This window comes from Doryrhamphus excisus, linkage group LG12 (genome assembly GCF_037039965.1).
Source record: "Doryrhamphus excisus strain RoL-2023G ecotype Guam linkage group LG12, RoL_Dexc_Guam_v1.1, whole genome shotgun sequence".
NCBI classification, from domain to species: Eukaryota; Metazoa; Chordata; class Actinopteri; order Syngnathiformes; family Syngnathidae; genus Doryrhamphus; species Doryrhamphus excisus.
In genome coordinates, this window is record NC_136368.1 from 19,885,224 (window position 1) to 19,907,938 (window position 22,715).

At 38.5% G+C, this 22,715-nt stretch overlaps 1 protein-coding gene across 2 annotated transcripts in view; it reads right to left on the minus strand.

Annotated features, from left to right (window-relative positions):
* The window catches only part of gpc6b (glypican 6b), a 91,398-nt gene that overhangs the window by 48,513 nt on the left and 20,170 nt on the right, over positions 1-22,715 (minus strand). For both annotated transcript variants that reach the window (XM_058082978.2, XM_058082976.2), the window contains exons 2-4: positions 17,083-17,241; positions 12,520-12,911; positions 6,910-7,075 (exon numbers count right to left, since the gene is read on the minus strand). In XM_058082978.2, coding sequence (XP_057938961.2) covers positions 6,910-7,075; positions 12,520-12,911; positions 17,083-17,241 — 717 coding nt within the window. The remainder of the gene's footprint in view (positions 1-6,909; positions 7,076-12,519; positions 12,912-17,082; positions 17,242-22,715) is intronic.

Below are 22,715 nucleotides of genomic sequence, written 5' to 3' on the forward strand. Positions count from 1 at the left end.
CTGGGTGAATATTCTATATACACATTCAAATACACTGCCTAGCCCCAAAAATAGGTCACAACCTGGGATTAATTAAACTAGGGTGACCATATTTATATTAGCAAAAACCTGGATACTCGGCCTGGCAATGAGATACTCACATTATACTGGAAATTTACTCTAATATGCATTACAACTTCCATCCATCCATTTTCTATACCGCTTATCCTCATTAGGGTCGCAGAGGTATGTTGGAGCCTATCCCAGCTGTCTTCAGGCAAGAGGTGGGGTACACCCTGGACTGGACCTTACAACTACAACACTTGTTCATTCATTCATTTTCTACCGCTTATCCTCATAAAGGTCGCGGGGTTGCTGGAGCCTACCACAGCTATCTTATCTTTGGGCGAGAGGCAGAGTACACCCTGGACTGGACCTTACAACTTCAATATACTTATTAATTCAATTTCTACCGCTTATCCTCACGAGGGTCGCAGGGATGCTGGAGCCTATCCCAGCTGACTTCAGGCGAGAGGCGAGGTACATCCTGGACTGGACCTTATAACTTCAATATACTTATTCATTAATTCAATTTCTACAGCTTATCCTCATGAGGGTCGCGGGGGTGCTGGAGCCTACCCCAGCTATCTTATCTTTGGGCGAGAGGCGTTGTACACCCTGGACTGGACCTTATAACTTCAATATACTTATTCATTAATTCAATTTCTACAGCTTATCCTCATGAGGGTCGCGGGGATGCTGGAGCCTATCCCAGCTGTCTTTAGGCGAGAGGTGGGGTACATCCTGGACTGGACCTTACAACTTTAATACACTCATTCATTCTTTAATTTTCTACCGCTTATCCTCACGAGGGTTGCGGGGTTGCTGGAGCCTACCCCAGCTATCTTATCTTTAGGTGAGAGGCGGAGTACACCCTGGACTGGACCTTACAACTTCGATACACTTATTCATTGATTCATTTTCTACCGCTTATCCTCACGAGGGTCGCGGGGATGCTGGAGCCTATCCCAGCTGTCTTTGGATGAGAGGTGGGGTACATCCTGGACTGCACTTTACAATTTCGATACACTTATTCATTGATTCATTTTCTACCGCTTATCCCCACGAGGGTCGCGGGGATGCTGGAGCCTATCCCAGCTGTCTTTGGATGAGAGGTGGGGTACATCCTGGACTGGACCTTACAACTTTAATACACTCATTCATTCATTAATTTTCTACCGCTTATCCTCACGAGGGTCGCGGGGTTGCTGGAGCCTACCCCAGCTGTCTTATCTTTAGGCGAGAGGCGGAGTACACCCTGGACTGGACCTTACAACTTCGATACACTTATTCATTGATTCATTTTCTACCGCTTATCCTCACGAGGGTCGCGGGGATGCTGGAGCCTATCCCAGCTGTCTTTGGATGAGAGGTGGGGTACATCCTGGACTGGACCTTACAACTTCGATACACTTATTCATTGATTCATTTTCTACCGCTTATCCTCACGAGGGTCGCGGAGATGCTGGAGCCTATCCCAGCTGTCTTTGGATGAGAGGTGGGGTACATCCTGGACTGGACCTTACAACTTTAATACACTCATTCACTCAATAATTTTCTACCGCGTAAAAGAGTGGGCTGGCAACCTACCCCGTACCTCGGCCGAAGTCAGCTGGGATAGGCTCCAGCATACCTTATGAGGATAAGCGGCATAGAAAATAAAGGGATGGATCTTAAGGAGGTTCTAAGTAGAGACCCAAAATGAAAATGAAAAATACATTTTGGAGGAGGCAATTTATTGTAAACAAAAAATCATAGCCTTTAAAAGCCAAAATCTGGTTCATTGAAAAACATCCACAGTCCAAAATGTCCAATGACACATTGATATGATATCAGGTAAATATTCTAAATTTCATGTCGTTCTTATCCCAGCCAAGGTCAGCATTGCACAGATTAACGACTGACACCACGTGTTAATGTGGTCATCATCTAATTAACGTAATTCAATTCTAATCCCACTAATTCTTTTACTTTTACCAACCAGTCCCATACAATAAAACCAGAACCGTAGTATTTCTGTTTCATGGTTGTACAAGGAATTGTTTAATAAAAAATGTGTTGTTATAATTAATGCACAAAGCATTTGTTGTCTCGCAGAACAGGCGAGCTCAGCAAGGATTTGCAGTCCAACAGGAACAAATGGATTTAAGAGCGGCTACTCAGCAGAGCCCATTTAATCTGCTGTGTGATTAATTGTGATGCGATTTAGTGAGTGTAACACGAGCAAAGACATACAGATTAGAATTACACTCATGCTCGGTTAAATGACTGTACAGATAAATGTGAAAATGATAAATAATGCACATACGGATCGTTCCTAAAGTGTTCAACACCCCAAATGTCAAACAATTTGGCAAAAAAATGTTGCACGGACACGTCACGGCAAACGGCAGACTACATCACTGCAGCTCAGTTCGGCGAGCATTAAAACGATGAACTGTGTTTTGTGCTTTTTCTTTGGATTTGGGTGTATTTTTTCAGCAGAATGCAATGTTAGCTCAAACAGCCTGTTTTGTTGTATTAACTTATTAATGGTTGACTTCTTTTACAGTCCTATGACAGTTACATTTCTGGGGATCACAATAGATATAATAGATAAAATAGATAATATATGATATAATAGATAGATATAATAGATAAAATATGAGCTGGAAACCTCATATTACAAATATAGTACAACATAAGGTGGCCAGAAATATTTCAATATTGAACAAAGCAAAATGTATCACTCGATATAAATGTACTGCAAAAAAGGCCAGTAAGGATAATTCATAATGCCGCCTACAGAGAACATACTAACTCCTTATTTCTAAAATCACAAATACTTCAACTTGCTGATATAGTTCATCTTCAAACAGCTAAAATAATGCATAAGGCTAAAAATAACCAATTAGCTATCACATTGTACTTCGGTACGAGGTACAGTATAAAAAAACCAAAAAAAAAACCTAAACTGTATTATGGAAAGCAGGAAGTGAACAAATGTAACTGTAACTGATTGTAAAAGTACCAGATGGAGGGGTAGGATTGAATAAGCTTTGCTTCTTCCTACTCCTTTTGAACATGTGGAACTGTGAACTGATTATAGGATGCACTCAATCTGTAATCTGATGGGATAGGCTCCAGCATAGAAAATGGATAAATGGATGGATGTCAGTTCCGTATGTTAAAATGTGACTTCAGAGTTGAAAGCTATAGTTTGATGCTTCAACAGATTCATTCAATTTCCTGCAGATGCATTGTGTCCACCGTATAAATCTCGACCTACTAAAAATTCATCCCGCACACTATTTATTAAAAAAAGTGAAATGAAACCAAAATGATAAAAGTGACAGTAATGGATTAAAATTTTATAAAACCTTGGCACAGCTCATCACCCATGTGTATTAAACACAATTTATAGATAAATTTTAATATGCTTGTCTAATTAATCCTTTGCTCCAGGCCAAGAAAAACAAGTGTGTGTGCACACAAGGACTTTAATTTAACAATAGCACGATAAATAGAAGAACAATCTGGCACAAAGGCATCTTTCTTTTGAGAATATTAAAGCGAATGCATGTCACTGGCTCAAGATTCGATTTTTTTCAACCCCCAAAAAATATGAGAACATGACCACTGGCTAGCATATGCTACCAAGATCAGATTGAACAAAGAAATATTTATATTATTAAGAAATACGAAGTAAACTCAATACAAATTGGTGTAAATTGTTGTTCGGCTCGATTAAAAATTTCCGTCGTGCCAACACACACACACACACACACACACACACAAAACAATACAATTGCAATACAATTTCTCAGATATACCTTTTGGGTGTTAGGTTGCTGTGTGATGAGTTTTGTGTTCTTAGGAAGATGACCTAGTGAGTACACTGAAAGCTCTTGATTGGCCACTGCCCAAAGAAAGAGCTAACAAAAGTGGCACAATTTTTAAACAATTAGTCGTTGTTCTGAAATAAAGATGTCATCAGATTAAAACTTAGTTTAAGAAAAACAAAGTTTAAGAAAAAAGTAGCAGCTTATACACCGGAAATTAAGGTACTCTACTCATAGTAGTTTTTCTCTTTCCGAATGAACTTTCCGAAAGCAATGGTATACATGGAAAGGAATATTCCAATCGCGTATAATCAACTAGAATAGTCAATGGGGCATGCCCATTAAAACGTAAACACCAACATCACGTGATACCGACTTCCTGGAGTTTTTCTTTCACTTGTTGGAATAACTCCGTATTGCCAGTTTTTCCTTCGTCCAGTCTTGGAATTTAGTTTGAATCAAAAACAAACTTTCCTTAGCAGTCCAGTGCCGATTGGTGCTAATGCACACGAAAGCTGCTTGCCAACCGCCAATAAACAACAGAAGAAGAAAAAGAACGCAGTCTGACAACTTTCCGATTGAGCGGGTACAAGATACCTCAATCGGATTGGGGAAAGGAATATTCCACCCCAATGAATCCGATTATATATTCATTTTGATTGGCACTTTTATTTGGGAATGAGGTGTATACAAAGGTTACATTCTTTCCCTTTGATCAAATAACCCGAATGGAATTGGACTATTTGGGTCCATGTAAACGTGGCTAATGTCTCAGTCCAAGATCTATACTTACTGTGTTGCTTGGTACTTCCTGCGTTCTCTGTCCTCCTTAGACTTCCGGGAGCCTGGCAGCTGGTGCTACTCAGCAATTAGCGTTGGCACTACTTAATCTCCTCGCGCTAACCCTTGGGTATTGGAGTATTTCATTATTTGCAATGCAGGTCTATTTGGAGTTTGCACGGTGTCTCATGTGTGACTTCTCTCAGATACTCCAGCAAAGGTTTGTTAGAGAATCTAAATTGTCCATAGGTATGAATGTGAGTGTGAATGGTTGTTTGTCTATATGTGCACCGCGATCACCAGCCCCGCCTCTCCCCTGAAAACAGCTGCATACCCTCGTCTCACTCCCATTGCTTCTTTTTCCATTTTGAAGCTTGACTCAGAACCTCTGTAAAATGTAAATTCTTTTCAACTAGTCTTCAAATTTTGATCAGGAGTGTATTCTCTCCTCCTACCGCAGAGAAACCCGTCTTTATGAAAAGATCATCAAAGGACGTTTTGGCTGAAGATAAATGCGATAAAATAGATCAGAACCATAAGTAATAGCGCTCCAACCATCCATGTTCCTTTTGCTTTTCCCATTTCTCACTGAGAAAATGAATTAAATGTGTAGGTGAAAATATATTTCTTTCCCACTGCAGGGTCCAGGCACAACACCGCATACGTTTAATATAAAGAAGTCTGCAAGAAGAAGCACAAGAAAGGAAGCCGTGAATCCAAGTTTTAAAAGTCGTCTGGTCCGTGTAAGCACACAGCCCTGACTGATAGGTAGATAAAACATGTGCACTTTGATGCTTTGTCCTCTTCTTTACTGCTAAAAACGACCTGAGGTAACCCTCTGAGAGCATGCGGTAATGGTGCGACTTCAAGGAAGAGCTTCTAACCTCACGATGGGATTTCAGTGTTTTCCTTGCCACAGGCTGTCAAGCCCAGTCACCCTTTATTGTGTCGCTGCAACATGACATCCTACCTGCCGGAATAATCTTTGTTAAGACCTTTCATGATGTGTGAAATTAATAAATAAATGTTACATTGATGTCGGGCGGTCTTTGTCTCAGCTCAGCGGGAGCATCTCCTCGCTAAAGTTGACATTAACACCTCCGCCGCTGTTACAAATCCCTCCCGTCAGGCTTGACGGCGGCAGAGACGACGAATCCATTGAAGAATAAATATCTTGTCACGCGACGAGAAAGTCTGTTTCAATGGTTACATTTGTCGATTATACGCAGACTTTGACAAGTTGACAAATTGACAAGATGGGGATATTAGTGCGGCCCATCTGCTCTCATCAATATTCAATTAGCAGGATGTGACTCACGGAAAAGGACTTATACAGTAAAGTCTCGTTATATCGAGACTATATTCTCGGGAGTCGGAAAAAATACCGATATAACCGGACTATCCATATATCCGATCCTGCGCCGAACTGCACTAAAAGTGGGCAATAATGCACTCGACATTGTTCTATAGTATAGAACAGCTTTCAGTGTACTCACTAGGTCATCTTACTAAGAACACAAAACTCATCACACAGCAACCTAACAACCAAAAGGTATACCTGAGTTTTACGTTTTTCTGGGCATGCCCCATTGACTATTCTGGTTGATTATAGCGGCGCATGGAGACACGCCATTGGAATATTCCTTTCCATGTATACCATTGCTTTTGGAAAGGTCATTCAAAAGATTCCATTCGGAAAGAGAAAAACTCCTCATGTAAACGCGGTTACCGTTTGTGCAAAATAAGACAAATACCGCAATATGCAATACACGGTTCATAAAAAGTGCCAAAACATTGCACCCGTAGCGATGTATCGATGGAAAACGCCTTGCTATGTCCACGTGACTTTAGATTTAGCTTTCCTTAGTTTTCACATTGTTTCTGTTTCTTATTTTGGTTTTCTTTTTCCTGTTTGTCACCACGTGCAGCTGCTTTGTGATCCCAGTAAAGCATGTGCAGCTGGACTGGTTTCTTTCAGCTTTATAAGCTACTATTTAAGTAGAGCCGCATTACAAATTGCATATTTACAAAGCAGACTTTGAAATAATCCCAGACCCCCCAAAATACTGTGCTTGTTGCTTGTCTGTGGAACCATCATGACTTGTTTGGCGACATCATTACCAGTCGAAAAATGTCGAAAAATATAATACAGATACAGTCCGATCTTCACTTTAATCGGATATGCTTGACAAAGTTCATATTTCAGTCCTTCACTACAAAGTTTTCTAGTTTCATCAACTTACGTGTCACAGAGTCGTGTGTCACTTACCGATGTAATGGTTCCACTCCGTGTCCAGATCAGCTTGATTGGCCAGGCAGCCCTTCATCACGTTGAGGCAGTAGTTCTTGCAGGGCTTAATGGCGGGCATGCCTTGACAGAAGGGGCAGTACGACATCTTTGTCAGCGCTCGCATGCATGCTGGAGTGCTGCTTACCTGCGAGAGCACACAGTGCGAGAACACGTCATCGTCACTTGGCGGTAAATGTTGTAATTAGCACCTTTATTCAATAAACCGCAGGGTTTCGTAATTAGTGTCAGGTCCAAAACATACTGGCATTAATGGCGGTGACTGAAGGCGACTACACAAGACGGCAGTAGAACTATTTTAACCCTTAGATGCACGAGTGACTGGACTCTGCACTCTTTCATAAGTGGGTCAAAAATGACCCATACTAGAATCAATGCGTTTTTATGCCAATTTCACCATTTTGGTTAGGAATAATCACTTTATGATATGATATTTAGTATTATATTTAGGACCACACAAGAATGATTTCATGTTAGAAACATCTTAATTTTTCACTTTTTTCCATGTTTGAAAAAGAAAATGACCCCGTACAACAATTAAAAAAAATATTTTTAAATTAAAAAAATATAATTAAATTAAATTTAAAAAAATGAAAATATATATATATTTTTTTAAATAAAAAAAATAAATTAAATAAGAAAAAATAAAAAAATATTTTAGGAAAGCAGGAAGTGAACAAATGTAACAGTTACTGATTGTAAAAGTACCAGATGGAGAAGTAGGACATGTGGAACTGTGAACTGATTATAGGATGCACTCAATTGTAATCTGATGCATGTTCAATTGAGATAAAACCATTACCATTACCATTTCATTGAGTGTCACAAGTTGAAAGTAAACTCCTTTGATCTTGGATCTAAATTGGCCGTGGCCTCATCAATGATAAGGATGCGTTTACAAAAATAATAATTACATTTTAATTAAAAAAAAAAAAATTAACTACATTAGGAAAGCAGGAAGTGAACAAATGTAACAGTTTCTGATTGTAAAAGTACCAGATGGAGGGGTAGGATTTAATAAGCTTTGCTTCTTCCTACTCCTTTTGGACATGTGGAACTGGGAACTGATTATGTGATGCATTCAATTGTAATCTGATGCATGTTCAAGTGAGATAAAACCATTACCATTACCATAAAATGTATTATTTATAAATAGTTTTGCGTTTACATGATTTGTTATGAGAAAAATTTATTTGTCCTTTTTGTTAGTATTAAATATTAGATCTTATACAATGTATTTTTACACATGTATGATGGTTAAAATGTTACTTAAAACATTTTCGTCCAGCTTTTACTCTGAACTTGACATTATTTCATATGGGACGTCAACTTTCATGTCCCATATGCTTTTTCCCGGCCTACGCTCTCTCTCGTTCCAGCTGAGAGGAGACAGCAGCGGAGCTGCCTCACACTGCAGATACAAGATTGTCTCTCTCTACTGAGAACCACCTGCTCTCGGAGTAAAACACGTGTCACCCACGGGCCCGCTCTTCACAATAAACGAGAAGATGAGCTCCCCTCGCTCCTCCCAGCCTGTCATATATCTTGAGGATGAATTAAGCACAGCCGCCATGTGCTCACATGGGTCTTTCGCACACACGTTCATAAATCTAATCTCTGATGGTGTCCACACACCAGGAATCAGTCGAAAGTGCAGTAGTGAGTTTCATCTGCCCGCAAAGAGGGAAGGGGACACTGGGAGACATTTGAGAGGTGGTCATGTCTTCTCTGTGGGCCTCCATGAGCCTCTAGGACTCACTTAGAGGTGTCGGAGTAATGGATATTGAGTGATCGCCGTGTCTGAACTTGGCTCATTAGTGCACCATTAGTTCAAACAGGTCACACATGCAGTCAATGCAGACTTTAATTATTATTATTATTAATAATAATAATATTTTTATTATTTAATTTGGAGTTGCTAATTAACCTAGCATGTTTTTGGAATGTGGGAGGAAACCGGAGTACCCGGAGAAAACCAAGGCATGCACGGGGAGAACATGCAAACTCCACACAGGGTTCAATTCCGAGGGTGGAATTGAACCCTGGTCTCCTAGCTGTGAGGTCTGCGCGCTAACCACTAGCCCGCCGTGCCGCCCCTAAAATTCATTCAAAATGAATAATAATAATAATAATAATAATAATAATAATAATAATAATAATAATAATAATAATAATAATAATAATTATTATTATTATTATTATTATTATTATTATTATTATTATTATTATTATTATTATGAGCGGTTGCATCAACACACACTACACCGCGTATTCATTTTCATCAGGTTGAATTCATTTTTACTGTATTTTCAGGGGCGGCACGGCGGTCTAGTGGTTAGCGCGCAGACCTCACAGCTAGGAGAACAGGGTTCAATTCCCCTCGGAATTGTGTGGCGTTTGCATGTTCTCCCCGTGCATGCGTGGGTTTTCTCCGGGTACTCCGGTTTCCTCCCACATTCCAAAAACATGCTAGGTTAATTAGCGACTCCAAATGTGAGTGTGAATGGTTGTTTGTCTATATGTGTCCTGTGATTGGCTGGCCACCAGTCCAGGGTGTACCCTGCCTCTTGCCCGAAGACAGCTGGGATAGGCTCCAGCACCCCCTGCGACCCTTGTGAGGATAAGCGGTAGAAAATGAATGAATTTTTTTTTTATTAAATATGCTTTATTTATTGATTTATTTATTTTACTGTAAACAGTTCCTCCTTGCTCTGACTAATTTCATTTAAATAGCTTAAAATATTTCAATGGAACACAGCAGATAATCTAACAGATGGTCACTGCTTTCCCCCTTACTATCTAGCAGCAATAATTAAGTTGTACATACCCCTTAATATTCTGTTTGATGTAACGCCACTTTAATGCTGCTCCTGCTTATATACCATATTACCCCAGGAGTGTTTGCAGTTTTCATCACGTGCGGTGTAAGATTAAAGAAAAAGGAACCAGGCGAAATCATGTCTTCATTTCCATGTGTTCCAGTGCACGCTAGTCGATGCTGGTTGACTTCCAAGGTGTTCCAATTTGGAAAGGAATAATGGAAAGTGAAAATAGAAAGCAAATTTTTCGCAGGGTCAAACTGTTAAAACCGTTACATACACACTTATGTAACACTTAGGGAGCATTTTCCGGAACATGAGACGTGTAAAAAAAAAAAAAAAAACAAGTTAACAATATACAGTAAACCTCGGATATATCGGATTCAATTGTTCCCACTGGTTTTGTCCGATATAAGCGAAATCCGTTATATGCGTATACCGGAAAATGTCCGTTTTACGCATATATCGGATTTATAACCGGTATATGCGTAAATGCGTATATGCTGCAAATGACGTCTTATAGCGGCCTGTCACGATTCGCCGAATCGGAGCGCCATGATGCGGCCATCCGATATATGCGAGGAAAATTTAATGGAAATGCATTGGAACGGGACTGGAGATTTTGTCCGAAATAGGCGAAATCCGTTATAAAAAATCCGATATATGCAATGAATTTTTATTGGAAATGCATTACAAAAAAATTGGTTCCTTTTTATCTGTCCGTTGTGAGCGAATTTCCGATATATCCGAGTCCGATATATCCGAGGTTTACTGTACTAACATATAATAAAATACAATTGCAAGTTGAACTGAACTGCGTCAATTGTTGGAAATGTGGCGTATTTTTAGTGCTTCATTTCTACCAGGAAATACGCGGTTATTTAAATCTCGGGATACACAAAATACTACTCACGGATACAGAGTAGCTACAAACAGAAGCATATCCTAAATTATTAAAAATAAAATAGTACATTTGATGTTTTTTGGGATGAAATCTTGTGCCAGAGTTTCTGCAGCATCCTGTGATCCAAAACTACATCCAAAAAGTGTTTACCAGCACACTAAAACCAATGTAGTTTCAAAAACAACATCCAAGATCAGCAGGCGTAACTGTTCTATAATTTATACTCCATGTCCTTTCTCAAAGTACATAGAGGTTTCCCCCTTCAGGCAAGAGACGTGATAGTGGAATTAAAAGAGCCAGAACACTGAATGCTTTGTAAACTAAGAGCCAAATTTTGTAGTCTGAAACCAGCAATCAGTCAGGCATGATTTCAGAGCGTAAATGCCTGTCTGAATAGAACGTAGATGCAGATGAGTTATGAGTCATGATAATCCTTGGGAAGGCTGCTTTAGAATACTTGTAAACGGAACTATTGAGCAAAACTGAAGAAATACTGCGATTTTTTTATTTGATATCTTGATTGTACTGATACAGTATGCACATCTACTTTTTCTTTTTATACTTTCATGTTGTAGTTGTATGTTATATTTTAACATCTTCACGCAGGAGCTTTGTTATGAGGGGAAAAAAATGCATACAAAAAGGGACCAAAGATAGAGTCCTGAGGGACCCCACAAAAAGAACATTTTACCCCATTACTCTGGAGAAATATATAAAAATACCAGTGATAACTTTGTTCAATAATTCTGTTAAATGTTCTAGCATAACAGAGGCAAATGTAGTCCCCCCCCCCCCACACACCCCACACACACACATTCTGACGCTTTACTGTGACATGAATGCATCGCCGACAAACAAGTTTCTCCATGCATCCTTGGAACAAAACAATTATGACTATGATCTAATTCTGTGACATTGCCTATACTACAGATGTACTACTAATTGTGTAAATACAGTCGCTCTTTCTTCGGCGATGGACCCAATCGCAAGCTATAAGGGAACTCACGACGAGCTTTGTCAACTCGTCAGAAATCACAGGAGGTCGTTACTCGATATAACAGTCTGATCCATGGTGTCATCTCTGATAGAATGCTAAAATCATCACACAGCAACTTAACACCCAGTTAAGAAATATACAAGATAAGTACCTCCTGTGATTTCCGATTAGTGACAAGCTCATCACGAGTTTTCTCATTCCTCATGACTGGCACCTATTCAGCTGTATTTCTTTGGATTTCGTGCTTCCCGGGAAAACTGTCTGTTTTAATGTATTCCACCCACAGCCCGCCTCCAGGCACGGCCATTCCGGGGGTGAGTTGATAAACAGCATAGGCGATTTATTTATATAAAATGTCCGCTTTTAACATACAGCCATACAGCCGAATCTGATCCGGAAGTAGAGACTGGACAGTCCGAAGTTTCTCAAGAGACGAGGCTACTTCAAGGCGTAAGTAGCTTTAGCATTTTAGGGTTTTCTACAGCATCAGTAACGTCTAATTAGCCACTAATTGTGGTGGGAAAGGACTAAGTAACCCCGCTCCCTGTATTCAAACGCTTTTGCTCCATGACTTACAAAAAAGAAACAGTTAGGAGCACAGCTTGGGGGACTGCAGAGACTTTACAGACGTGCCCATATAAGGAAGTCTACCACTCTGTGACATCACAAAGGGGCAGTTTTACCACGCCTTTTGAAACTGAGCGTTTTGAGCCATCCCAAACTTCTTTCAGGGCTCACTTCCAAATGTGTAAAAACTCATTATCTGAAACTTTGGCATCGTTTAAAACAAGAGTACAACATTCTAACAACATTTATAGGTCAGAAAAGTGGAACAAAGATAATATGTTTACCTTGGAAACTCTTTGAGCCACCTCCCGGCCAACAGAGAGTCCTTGGACGAAAGTACGAGCAGCGACGAACGCCCGGGTGACCTGCGCCTTCAGCTTCCGGGGCACATCTCCAAAGGGCTTGAGCTGGTCAGTGTACTTGCTGATACACTCCAAGTAGTCCTCAGTGATGACGTACTGCGAGTTGAGCAACGTGAACATGCGCTCCAGCAATCGAGACCAAAAGTCGTTGAGCATTTCCTCCAGGTTGACGTTCCCTCCCGTGTAATAGCGTTTCAGCTCGGCGAAAAGGTTCTCGAACACCTCAGCATTCTGCATATAAGGCTTGCCGTAAGTCCGTACGAACATCTCATTCAAGGACCTCTCGGTGTTCTCCAGCAGCTCCAGGAAGAATTCTGCAAAGAAACCGGATACTTAGTTACTACTTTGATACTTATTACTACTTATTTTCTGTCAAATGTATTAAAATGCAGCATTAATACTTTCAGGATCCGTCACAGTTCTCACTTTTACTAAACATTTGCAGTACAAAGCTTTTATTCTATGCACTCATCGATGTTGGTTTATGTAGGTAAAGTATTTAAAACAGGTGCACTGCACCTCGACATTGGGGCCAGGCGGCAGGGGGCCTGGTGCACACAATACCTGAGAAGATCCGCCTCGGGCTGAGGAGGCACAAGGCAAATTAGGGCCGACTGTCCAATGCTGGGTGGACCAAATGGTACACAGTTTTACTTCCTAATGAAAATAAGAATTATGGTAATGGTTTTATTTCATTTTAACAGGCATCAGATTGCAATTGAATGCATCACATAATCAGTTCACAGTTCCACATGTCCGAAAGGAGTAGGAAGAAGCAAAGCTTATTAAATCCTACCCCTCCATCTGGTACTTTTACAATCAGTAACTGTTACATTTGTTCACTTCCTGCTTTCCTAGTTTAAGTTTTTTTTAATATTTTTTTATTTTTTTTACATTTTCAAAATGTTTAAATTTTTTTACATTTTTTAATTTGTAATTTTTATTTTTAATTTTTTTGTATTTTTTTAAATTTTCAAAATGTTTAAAATGTTTAAAATGTTTAAAATGTTTACATTTTTTAATTGTTTTAATTTTTTTTTAAATTTTTAAATTTTTAAATTTTTAAATTTTTAAATTTTTAAATTTTTAAATTTTTAAATTTTTAAATTTTTAAATTTTTAAATTTTTAAATTTTTAAATTTTTAAATTTTTAAATTTTTAAATTTTTAAATTTTTTAATGTTTTTTTTATTTTTGCAATCAGTAACTGTTAGATTTGTTCACTTCCTGCTTTCCTAATATAGTTTAAGTTTTTTTAATTTAATTTAATTTAATTTAATTTAATTTAATTTAATTTAATTTAATTTAATTTAATTTAATTTAATTTAATTTAATTTAATTATCAGCAAGTTGAAGTATTTGTGATTTTACAAATAAGGAGTTAGTATGTTCTCTGTAGGCGGCATTATGAATTATCCTTACTAGCCTTTTTTGCAGTACATTTAGCGAGTGAAGATTGCTTTTATAGTTATTATTACTCCATACTTCTACACAATAAGTAAGATATGGTAGAACCAGGTAACACAAGTACTATAAATTCCAAGATAATTATGTCTTGCCTCCAGTTAAGGTGGTGCCATGGTCTGCGGCTGCACGAGTGCTGTTGGGAATTGGGAAGCTGCAGTTCATTGACATGTACTGTAACGTTTTGGCTCACCAACACTATATGTACAGTATATCCATGTTGTGTTTCTGGTGTATTGTCCCTTGAGAAGATATACTGGAAGAAACATGGTGCCCCCCCCCCCACCCACCCACCCATGACACAAAGGTAGCTTTGTACATATGTGGGTTAGCCTCCATCAGCACACATCCAGCAATACGGAGATTCATTACAGAGTCTCCTTTGTGTAGGTGGGCCTCCAAAGCCAGGTGTGAAGTAGATTCTGTGGAGCATCTACGTATCTACATGAGCTAATGGTGTGTTGTGGCTCAGTTCCAAAACTGATACTCATCTTATCGCTTTTTGGTGCTTGGTAGAGACTCACAAAAGTAGAATGTTACTGAATAATGCATATTTTCACATACACGGCATGCTTTTCCTCACATCTCCACGCGGCACATCAGCTCATTCTGCGATTCTTCTAACCTGACAGCCACAGTACTACAAAAAACTTTTATTCAATTAGCAAACACAAATTTAGCAATTAATATTTGGGAAATTCCGTTCTGGAAGATGCCGCTTCTCCTTAACGAGCTGAAACTTAAGTACAGAATCTGTCGGATGAAATTAGCGAGAGAGTGACAGCAAAGCCCAAGAGGAAGCAGCGTTGCTGGACGAAGTCTTCACTTGGCTCCTTGTGACATCCGCCATACACTGACAGCAGCACATCGAAATAATGCTTATTTATTCATGTGTTTCCGGGAATGGTGGGTAAGAGAGAGGAGAGGAAGCGTACATTCCTGGATGAAAGAGGCACACATCACTCTAGCATCGTCATATGACTGATTTGATGTCATTCAATACAATTTGATGTCTTCTTATAATTAACTTTTTCAATAAACTCAATATATTGGACATCTGCGTATGTATTAAGTTGCACTGATATCACTAACATTATTCAATTGGCGATGGGGATGTAGGACAATTATAACACAACACGATTAAAGGGAATCTATTATGTTCATTTTCGCCGCTTTGTATTGAGTTGTGGACTCCAAAAGAGCAGCTACACATAATAACGTGCATATAAAGCTTTCTAGATCTTCCAGATTGTGCACCTTTTTCTACAGTGTTATCATAAACTTCATACTTCTGCGTCAAACGCTTTGTTTAATTTAATGTCTAATTCATGCCACACTCTCAAGTGATCCCGAGGACTTCCAGTTGCGTAGGTCCGCGTTCTATCTGCAGCCCATATGAGGAGCTCTGGGTTGCACTAACGTCAGTAATATTTTGTGTTTGAAGAAACTTCAAAAACGTAAAAAAGTCAAAAGTAAGATGAACCTGAATAGAAAACGATCCATCAATTTTTTTATACATATTTCAGGTCAAGAGTAGGCTGGAGCCTATCCCAGCTGAGCTTTGATTGACTTTTTTTTAAGACAAATGATGACAAAAAATATTTTATAAATGATTATCACATATTTTTAAGCTAGTTGAAAGTTGTTTGATGAGCATTGATCATAATTACTTTGGAATCTTGATTTTTGTCAATCAATTCCAAAAATTCAGATAATTTTCCATAGGAAATAATACAAATCCAATTACTCCGTTTCAAAAAAACATATTTCACAGGGAATAACAAACATTTTACATGCAGTATATGAGCAAAGTTGATGAATTATGCCAGGGACCCGTTAAAAAATGTAATAATTTCATATTATATTATAATAATAATATAAAATAATATTAATATTATATTAAATAATAATATAATATGAATATAATATAATATAATATTATAATTATATATTATTTAATATAATATTAATATTATTTTATATTATTATTATAATATAATATAATAATAATATTATATAATAATAGATACATATTATTTTATATTATAGAAAACCTGTTTATGACTTTCTAAATAAGATTTTCATCATTATTAGAGCACTGTATCCATGAAAGTCATACAGTCAGATTTACACTCCTATTATTCTTTGTTATAATTTTTGTCAAAAAATTCCAAAAACCAGAGCGTATGGAAACTGAGGTTTCACCGTATCTTAAAATCAGTATCATAACTTCCGACACTGACGTGTCCAGCTACTCACAGTGACTTCAAATATTGTACTTGCTTACTTTTACATTGCGATACACAACATCCAGTGCACAGCCAGCTTTGGTGAACACTCTGTTACCAAGGAAACGTCGAGCTGCAAAATCAACTAGGAATTAAAACTTAATAGCCACGACTTTAATAAGAAATGAAGGTTTTAGTATACGCCGCTATCCACCGGGTGCAGTACTGAATTCACCTTAAAGATCAAACAGACAGGTGGCCATTTTTTTTTTCACCTTTACCGTTATACGAGGTGATAAGAAGCTTCCTCCCACACAGTCTCATGTTGGATGAGAGAGGGATTATTTTATCTCATTAAAGCTAAAAGAAGCTGACGCCACGCAGGAAAGGATACAAGTAGGGTGAGGTGAGGAGGTAAAGTGTGTCTGGGTTGGGTAATGAGCCGCCCCCCTTATCCTGTGGCGGCAGCATCCCGGTGGTCAAGGCAGTCACTGTGGGGCTCCATCACGCGGCACAGCACCGCACCATGAAACCGAAGCTTAATAATGCAAAGCTTGGCTAAGGGCCGCCGTTCGACGTGTCAATCTGCTGAGCAAGAAGCCCTGTTTGTTTAAAGGCTACTCCACCCGCTAGCATATTAATGACGTTTTCGCAGGGTGAGAAGAGCTAAACACCGACAAAACTGTGAATAAATTTTAAATGAACACCTACACTCCTGATGCTTTCATTTTTGCAGTCTGTTTTTCCATTAGATTTTTTTTTCGAAATAAACACAAAAAAAAAAAAATACTTACCATCAAACTTCTGATGCCTGGAGACAAAGATGCTTCTCAAGTTATGACTTATCTCATCAACCAGATTGCCAAACTCTTGTTTACTCCGCTGCCCGAAAGCGTCTTCAATTTCTGGGGTGCAACACGTGTTTCCCTGTGGACACACTCGAAGGTGTTCACCTGCCCGTGTGAAATAAAACAAAATAATAGTTAGAGGATTCGACTTTTACATCAGTGCATTGAAGGTAACATTAAAAAAACAACACATAATATTTTATTGGTATTTTTTCTGTAGCAGTACATTTTCTCCTTGTTGGTGAGTCACGAAAGGTGTGAAAAATAACCAACAATAACATATAACTCAATAATACAATAACATGTGGGAAGGATATATACAGCACTGTATGTATAAAACAAAATATTCCTCCATATTCCAAAGAACTTTTCAGCTAATGATAGCATTTTGGCAAAGTTCTGTGAGGACAAGTAGTTAGAGCATAGAAAACCAATTTTTGCTATTATTAGAGCCCTGCAGACATAAAATAGCACCCCTATAGTCACCTTTACGCTCTTATTTTTCTTTGTTTACACCACATTTCGCAATGCTAATGTGCATTATAGCGACATCAGAGAAGGTCATAGTGAATAGTGAATAATATTCATTCATTCATTCATTTTCTACCGCTTTTCGCGGGGGTGCTGGAGCCTATCCCAGCTGTCTTCGGGCGAGAGGCGGGGTACATACACCCTGGACTGGTGGCCAGCCAATCACAGGGCACATATAGACAAACAACCATTCACACTCACATTCATACCTATGGACAATTTGGAGTGGCTAATTAACCTAGCATGTTTTTGGAATGTGGGAGGAAACTGGAGTACCCGGAGAAAACCCACGCATGCACGGGGAGAACATGCAAACTCCACACAGAGATGGCCGAGGGTGGAATTGAACCCTGGTCTCCTAGCTGTGAGGTCCACTCCCCCCGTGCTGCCCCTAGTGAATAATAGTGAATAAGAATTCACTCATAGTGAACAAGAAGCTACCAAGCTAACTAGTTAGCCTACTATTTATTTGTTCTAAATTTAAAGTGTTTCGAACTGAGCGGGGGTTGAACAAGAAAATAAGAAGCCAAAAGTGTACCACTTCCACACACAATGGGAGGATAACTTTTTTTCACTCTTATCATGTTTTACATGCCATGGCTGGTAATGTAAGGTAATACTCATCAATGTAACATTACTGACGCCAGCGTACTACATAAGACTTGTCATCCTTTAACGTTTGAGTAGTAATACGCCATAGTAAACCATAAAACAGCGACCATTTTTTACTTCATTTTTGAAAACATGATAGGCTCTCAAACTGAATTGTAGCCAGGGATGACGGACTGGCGGCCAGCCAATCACAGGGCACATAAAGACAAACAACCATTCACACTCACATTCATACCTATGGACAATTTGGAGTCGCTAATTAACCTAGCATGTTTTTGGAATGTGGGAGGAAACCCACGCATGCACGGGGAGAACATGCAAACTCCACACAGAGATGGCCGAGGGTGGGATTGAACACAGGCCTGCGTGCTAACCACTCGACCGCCGTGCAGCCCGAGGTAAAATATAGAATTTTATATTCAGGTTGACACATAAATTTCACTCAACCATCATTTTTATTCGCACATGCACATCAATCTCATATTTAGTTGAAGTCTCATCCAATGGACTTCACTTTTGATGGACATGAGGTGCAGCCACATCCACTCACACCCCCCCCCCCCACACCCCCCGCAGGCCTCTTTAAAAGCACCATTGATACCACTCAGGTTGTGGGTAATTTGCTGCGACTCACCGAGCGTCTGCCTCCATGATGCCAAATACAAATGACAGCTGATGGAGGGGGAGGAGGTGGGATGGGGGGGTCACAAGTGACAAATGATGGCCAATACTGCAGACAGCAGCACTTAGGATCCAAGTGACAACTGGTACCCATGAAGAGATTTCAAAAGGTCATTGCAATTTTCTCAGTATTGAGTCATTTTTGGGTCATTTCAGCCACTTTCTACATAGAGTTTACTGTACGTCTCTTAGCTGTCAGTGAGGGATAACAGCCTTGCCTTCACCATGTCAATAAATCCTGCTGCTGGGTTCAACTCAGTGAATAAAAGCAAAACTTGCAATACTTTCCAGCACAAGTGGCTTTAGACCAGGGGGTCTCAAACATGCGGCCCGCGGGCCAAATGTGGCCCGCAGGACACTACTTTGAGGCCCCCGCCTTGATATGAAAGTTTAATGTTAGTTTGATATGGATGCTGTATGGTATCATGTACCCAGAAAAAAATATTACTTTTGATTAATGTTCATGTTAAAGGTTAAATAACTGTTAATAGTTATCCTCCCTATCCGTGTGGAAGTGGTAAGTTTTTGGCTATTTAAGTTGAAAGGAAATAACTTGAAGGCTACCGTTTAGGTCGCTAGCGCTCTAGTTTGCGAGTTAGCATGTGTCTCAAGACCCTGCAGTTGCGCAATATGTTGTAAATAAAAAGAGTATAAATGTGACTATAGTCGTGTTTTGTCATGTCTACAGGGCTCTAATAATGCTTTGTTCATTTTAATCTGAAAAAAATCATTTGTCTACCCACCAACTATATGTGGTTTCTTACGTTTTTATTATTTGCCATTTAATTATTATTATTATATTTATTTATTACTGATTGATTTTCTTTATTCTTGATTTGTTCATTTTTTTTCATCTTATTTTGTGCAGAAAAATTCTGATATTTGAGAACAGTGGAATGTTTTATCAGAGCTTTTATTGTAGAAAATCGGAACCAAAGCACTGAAAAAGTTTATATATTTTTCTGTTTTTAATAAATGCGTTTTTGGTTTTTTTTGGGGAAAACCTGATGCGGCCCAGCCTTGCCCAGACCCTAGTTCCAGTGTCCCCCAGGTAAATTGAGTTTGAGACCCCTGCTTTAGACAGTCTATAAACGTGTTCATCGTGGAACGATTTATACATACAGTGGAGCCAAATTATTTTCCTGAAGTGAGTCAGCTTTTCTTCCTGTCACTCACTCATATGCACATGTGACCTGGAGACATGCAGCCGGAACAACATGACATCAACTATGGGAGGTATTGAGCTAGTATTTCCTCACAGACTGAACTCCACTGGAAGAAAAGAGCTCACAGAGTGATGGCTGGATGAGATGTCCTATTATAGCATCATTTACAATGGACCTACATGTCCTCTCAGTGAGAAGAAAGTGAATTGCTAATTGGCTATTTCAGTGGAGTGTGTATTAAAATCATTGAGTCGGGGGTTTGCTTTAAATTCAGACATCATCTTTAAAAAAAAAAAGATCCAGTAGGTCAGACATTATGTGCACCCCCACTGAGCAGCAAATAGCGAGTGCAGCCTTTTCATCAGATTTGTCAAGTAGGTGTGGGGGGGGGGGTGGTGGATGGGAATGGGGAACATCTTGACATAACATCCCTTTAGTGTGCTCCAGCATCACTTAGGAATGAGGCTGTCATACATCAACATAGTCCGTGTGGCTTTCAAGGGACACACATTGGAGAACCGTGCCCTTCCTATTCAAGGTTAAACCAGCAAACTGTGGCCTCACTGGATCACCGTCTGTCTGTCTGTCTGCTCCCCCGTATCTCCCACACCAGCCAAAAAACACAAATCTCTGTATTATAATGATTTTTGTTTTTATTGCTTTGGAAATAAAAACACTGACATATACAATAAAGGAACATGGTGGCATCTGCAGCACGTAAATCCGTTACAATCCAGGTAATTTTACCAGGAAGAACTCATTCAAATGCTTGAGGTATTGTCATGTTCTGTACCTGGAAAATATTATTACAGTAGTGTTGAATTGCACTGCTTCTAATGTTGGCAGGTATTCATTTAATGTAATTTAATATGCATCAATATCAAACATTTATTCATGAGATACTGTAGGTAATGGTAATGGTAATGGTAATGGTTTAATTACATTTGAACGTGCATCAGATTACAATTGAATGCATCACATAATCAGTACACAGTTCCACATGTCTAAAAGGAGTAGGAAGAAGCAAAGCTTATTAAATCCTACCCCTCCATCTGGTACTTTTACAATAAGTAACTGTTATATTTGTTCGCTTCCTGCTTTCCTAATATAGTTTAAGTTTTTTTTTAATTTAAAATTTAAAATTTAAAATTTAAAATTTAAAATTTAAAATTTAAAATTTAAAATTTAAAATTTAAAATTTAAAATTTAAAATTTAAAATTTAAAATTTAAAATTTAAAATTTAAAATTTAAAATTTAAAATTTAAAATTTTTCAAAATTTTTCAAAATTTTTCAAAATTTAAAAAAAAAAATTATTTTGTATTTTTTGACACATACCGAAGTACTGGGTGATATGAGCATCCAATGCCATAATGGGTACCATAGTGCGTGTCAATATAGTGATATATATAGCACATCATGACTGGTTCAAGACTCTTCATCCTTGTATTTAGCAAACATCAACTGCTTGTATTGTTTCTTGAATTGGCTCATCGTTGTGCATTGTTTGATTCCCTTACTCAATCCATTCCATAGTTTGATTCCACATACTGAAATGCTATGGCTTTTTAACGTAGTCCTAGCATAGAAGTGTTTCAAATGTACTTTTTCCCTGAGATTATATTTCTCCTCTCTTGTAGAGAAGTATTAGCGAATTGGTTATTTTTAGCCTTACGCATTATTTTAGCTGTATTTATAAGTATTTGTGATTTTTATAAATAAGGAGTTAGTATGTTCTCTGTAGGCGGCATTATGAATTATCCTTACTAGCCTTTTTTGCAGTACATTTAGCGAGTGAAGATCGCTTTTATAGTTATTACTTACATATTTAGGGGTAAGGCGAGACGTTCACTCGTCACCTAAAAGAAAAAGACTGTAATGTAAAAGTGGAATGAGTCTGTTGAGACGTTTCCTCTGTCGTTGGCAGTTACCATGGTGATGGCAATTATACAGAGTGAGATACAGTATTCCACTTGAACCTCGGTTCACCACAACCATCATCGTTTATTTTTACACTCATGAAATACATCCCTTACTTGCCACGCAGAGTAAGCACTCAACCCAGGAAAGGTTGGTGATCCAAACAAAGACTCATGTGCTGATAAATAGTTATTGTTTTGCTAGCGTTTTTTAGCTTTGTTTTTATTTTCACTAGTCAACTTTTGTTCATTGGACAAATCTTTTCGTTTGATTTTGTTCTGTTATTGTTGGTCAATTTTTTATTATGTCTGTGAGTTTTGTTGGGTTTGGTTAAAGGGTGTCCAAGATGTGGCCTGGGGGCTATTTGCATCCTGTAGCTTGTTTTCCTTATTTTAAAAACAAAATTAAGATGGTGCTACGCTGAAAACGACATCGGTGCCCTTTATAGATGCAAATATTGATAAAAAAAATCTAATCAAGGTTCATCAATGAATCATGCCGTTTCGTTAGTTTTACTCATTTGTTAGCTTTTTAACTTCTGTAGCTTTGCTAACTACTTTTATTTAATAGTTCCGTTAGTGTCTTAGTTTCACGAGCTAGTTTTGTTCTCCCGTTGGTTATTTGTGTTTGTTAGTTCACGATTAGTTTTAGTTTCACGTAGGAACTAAAA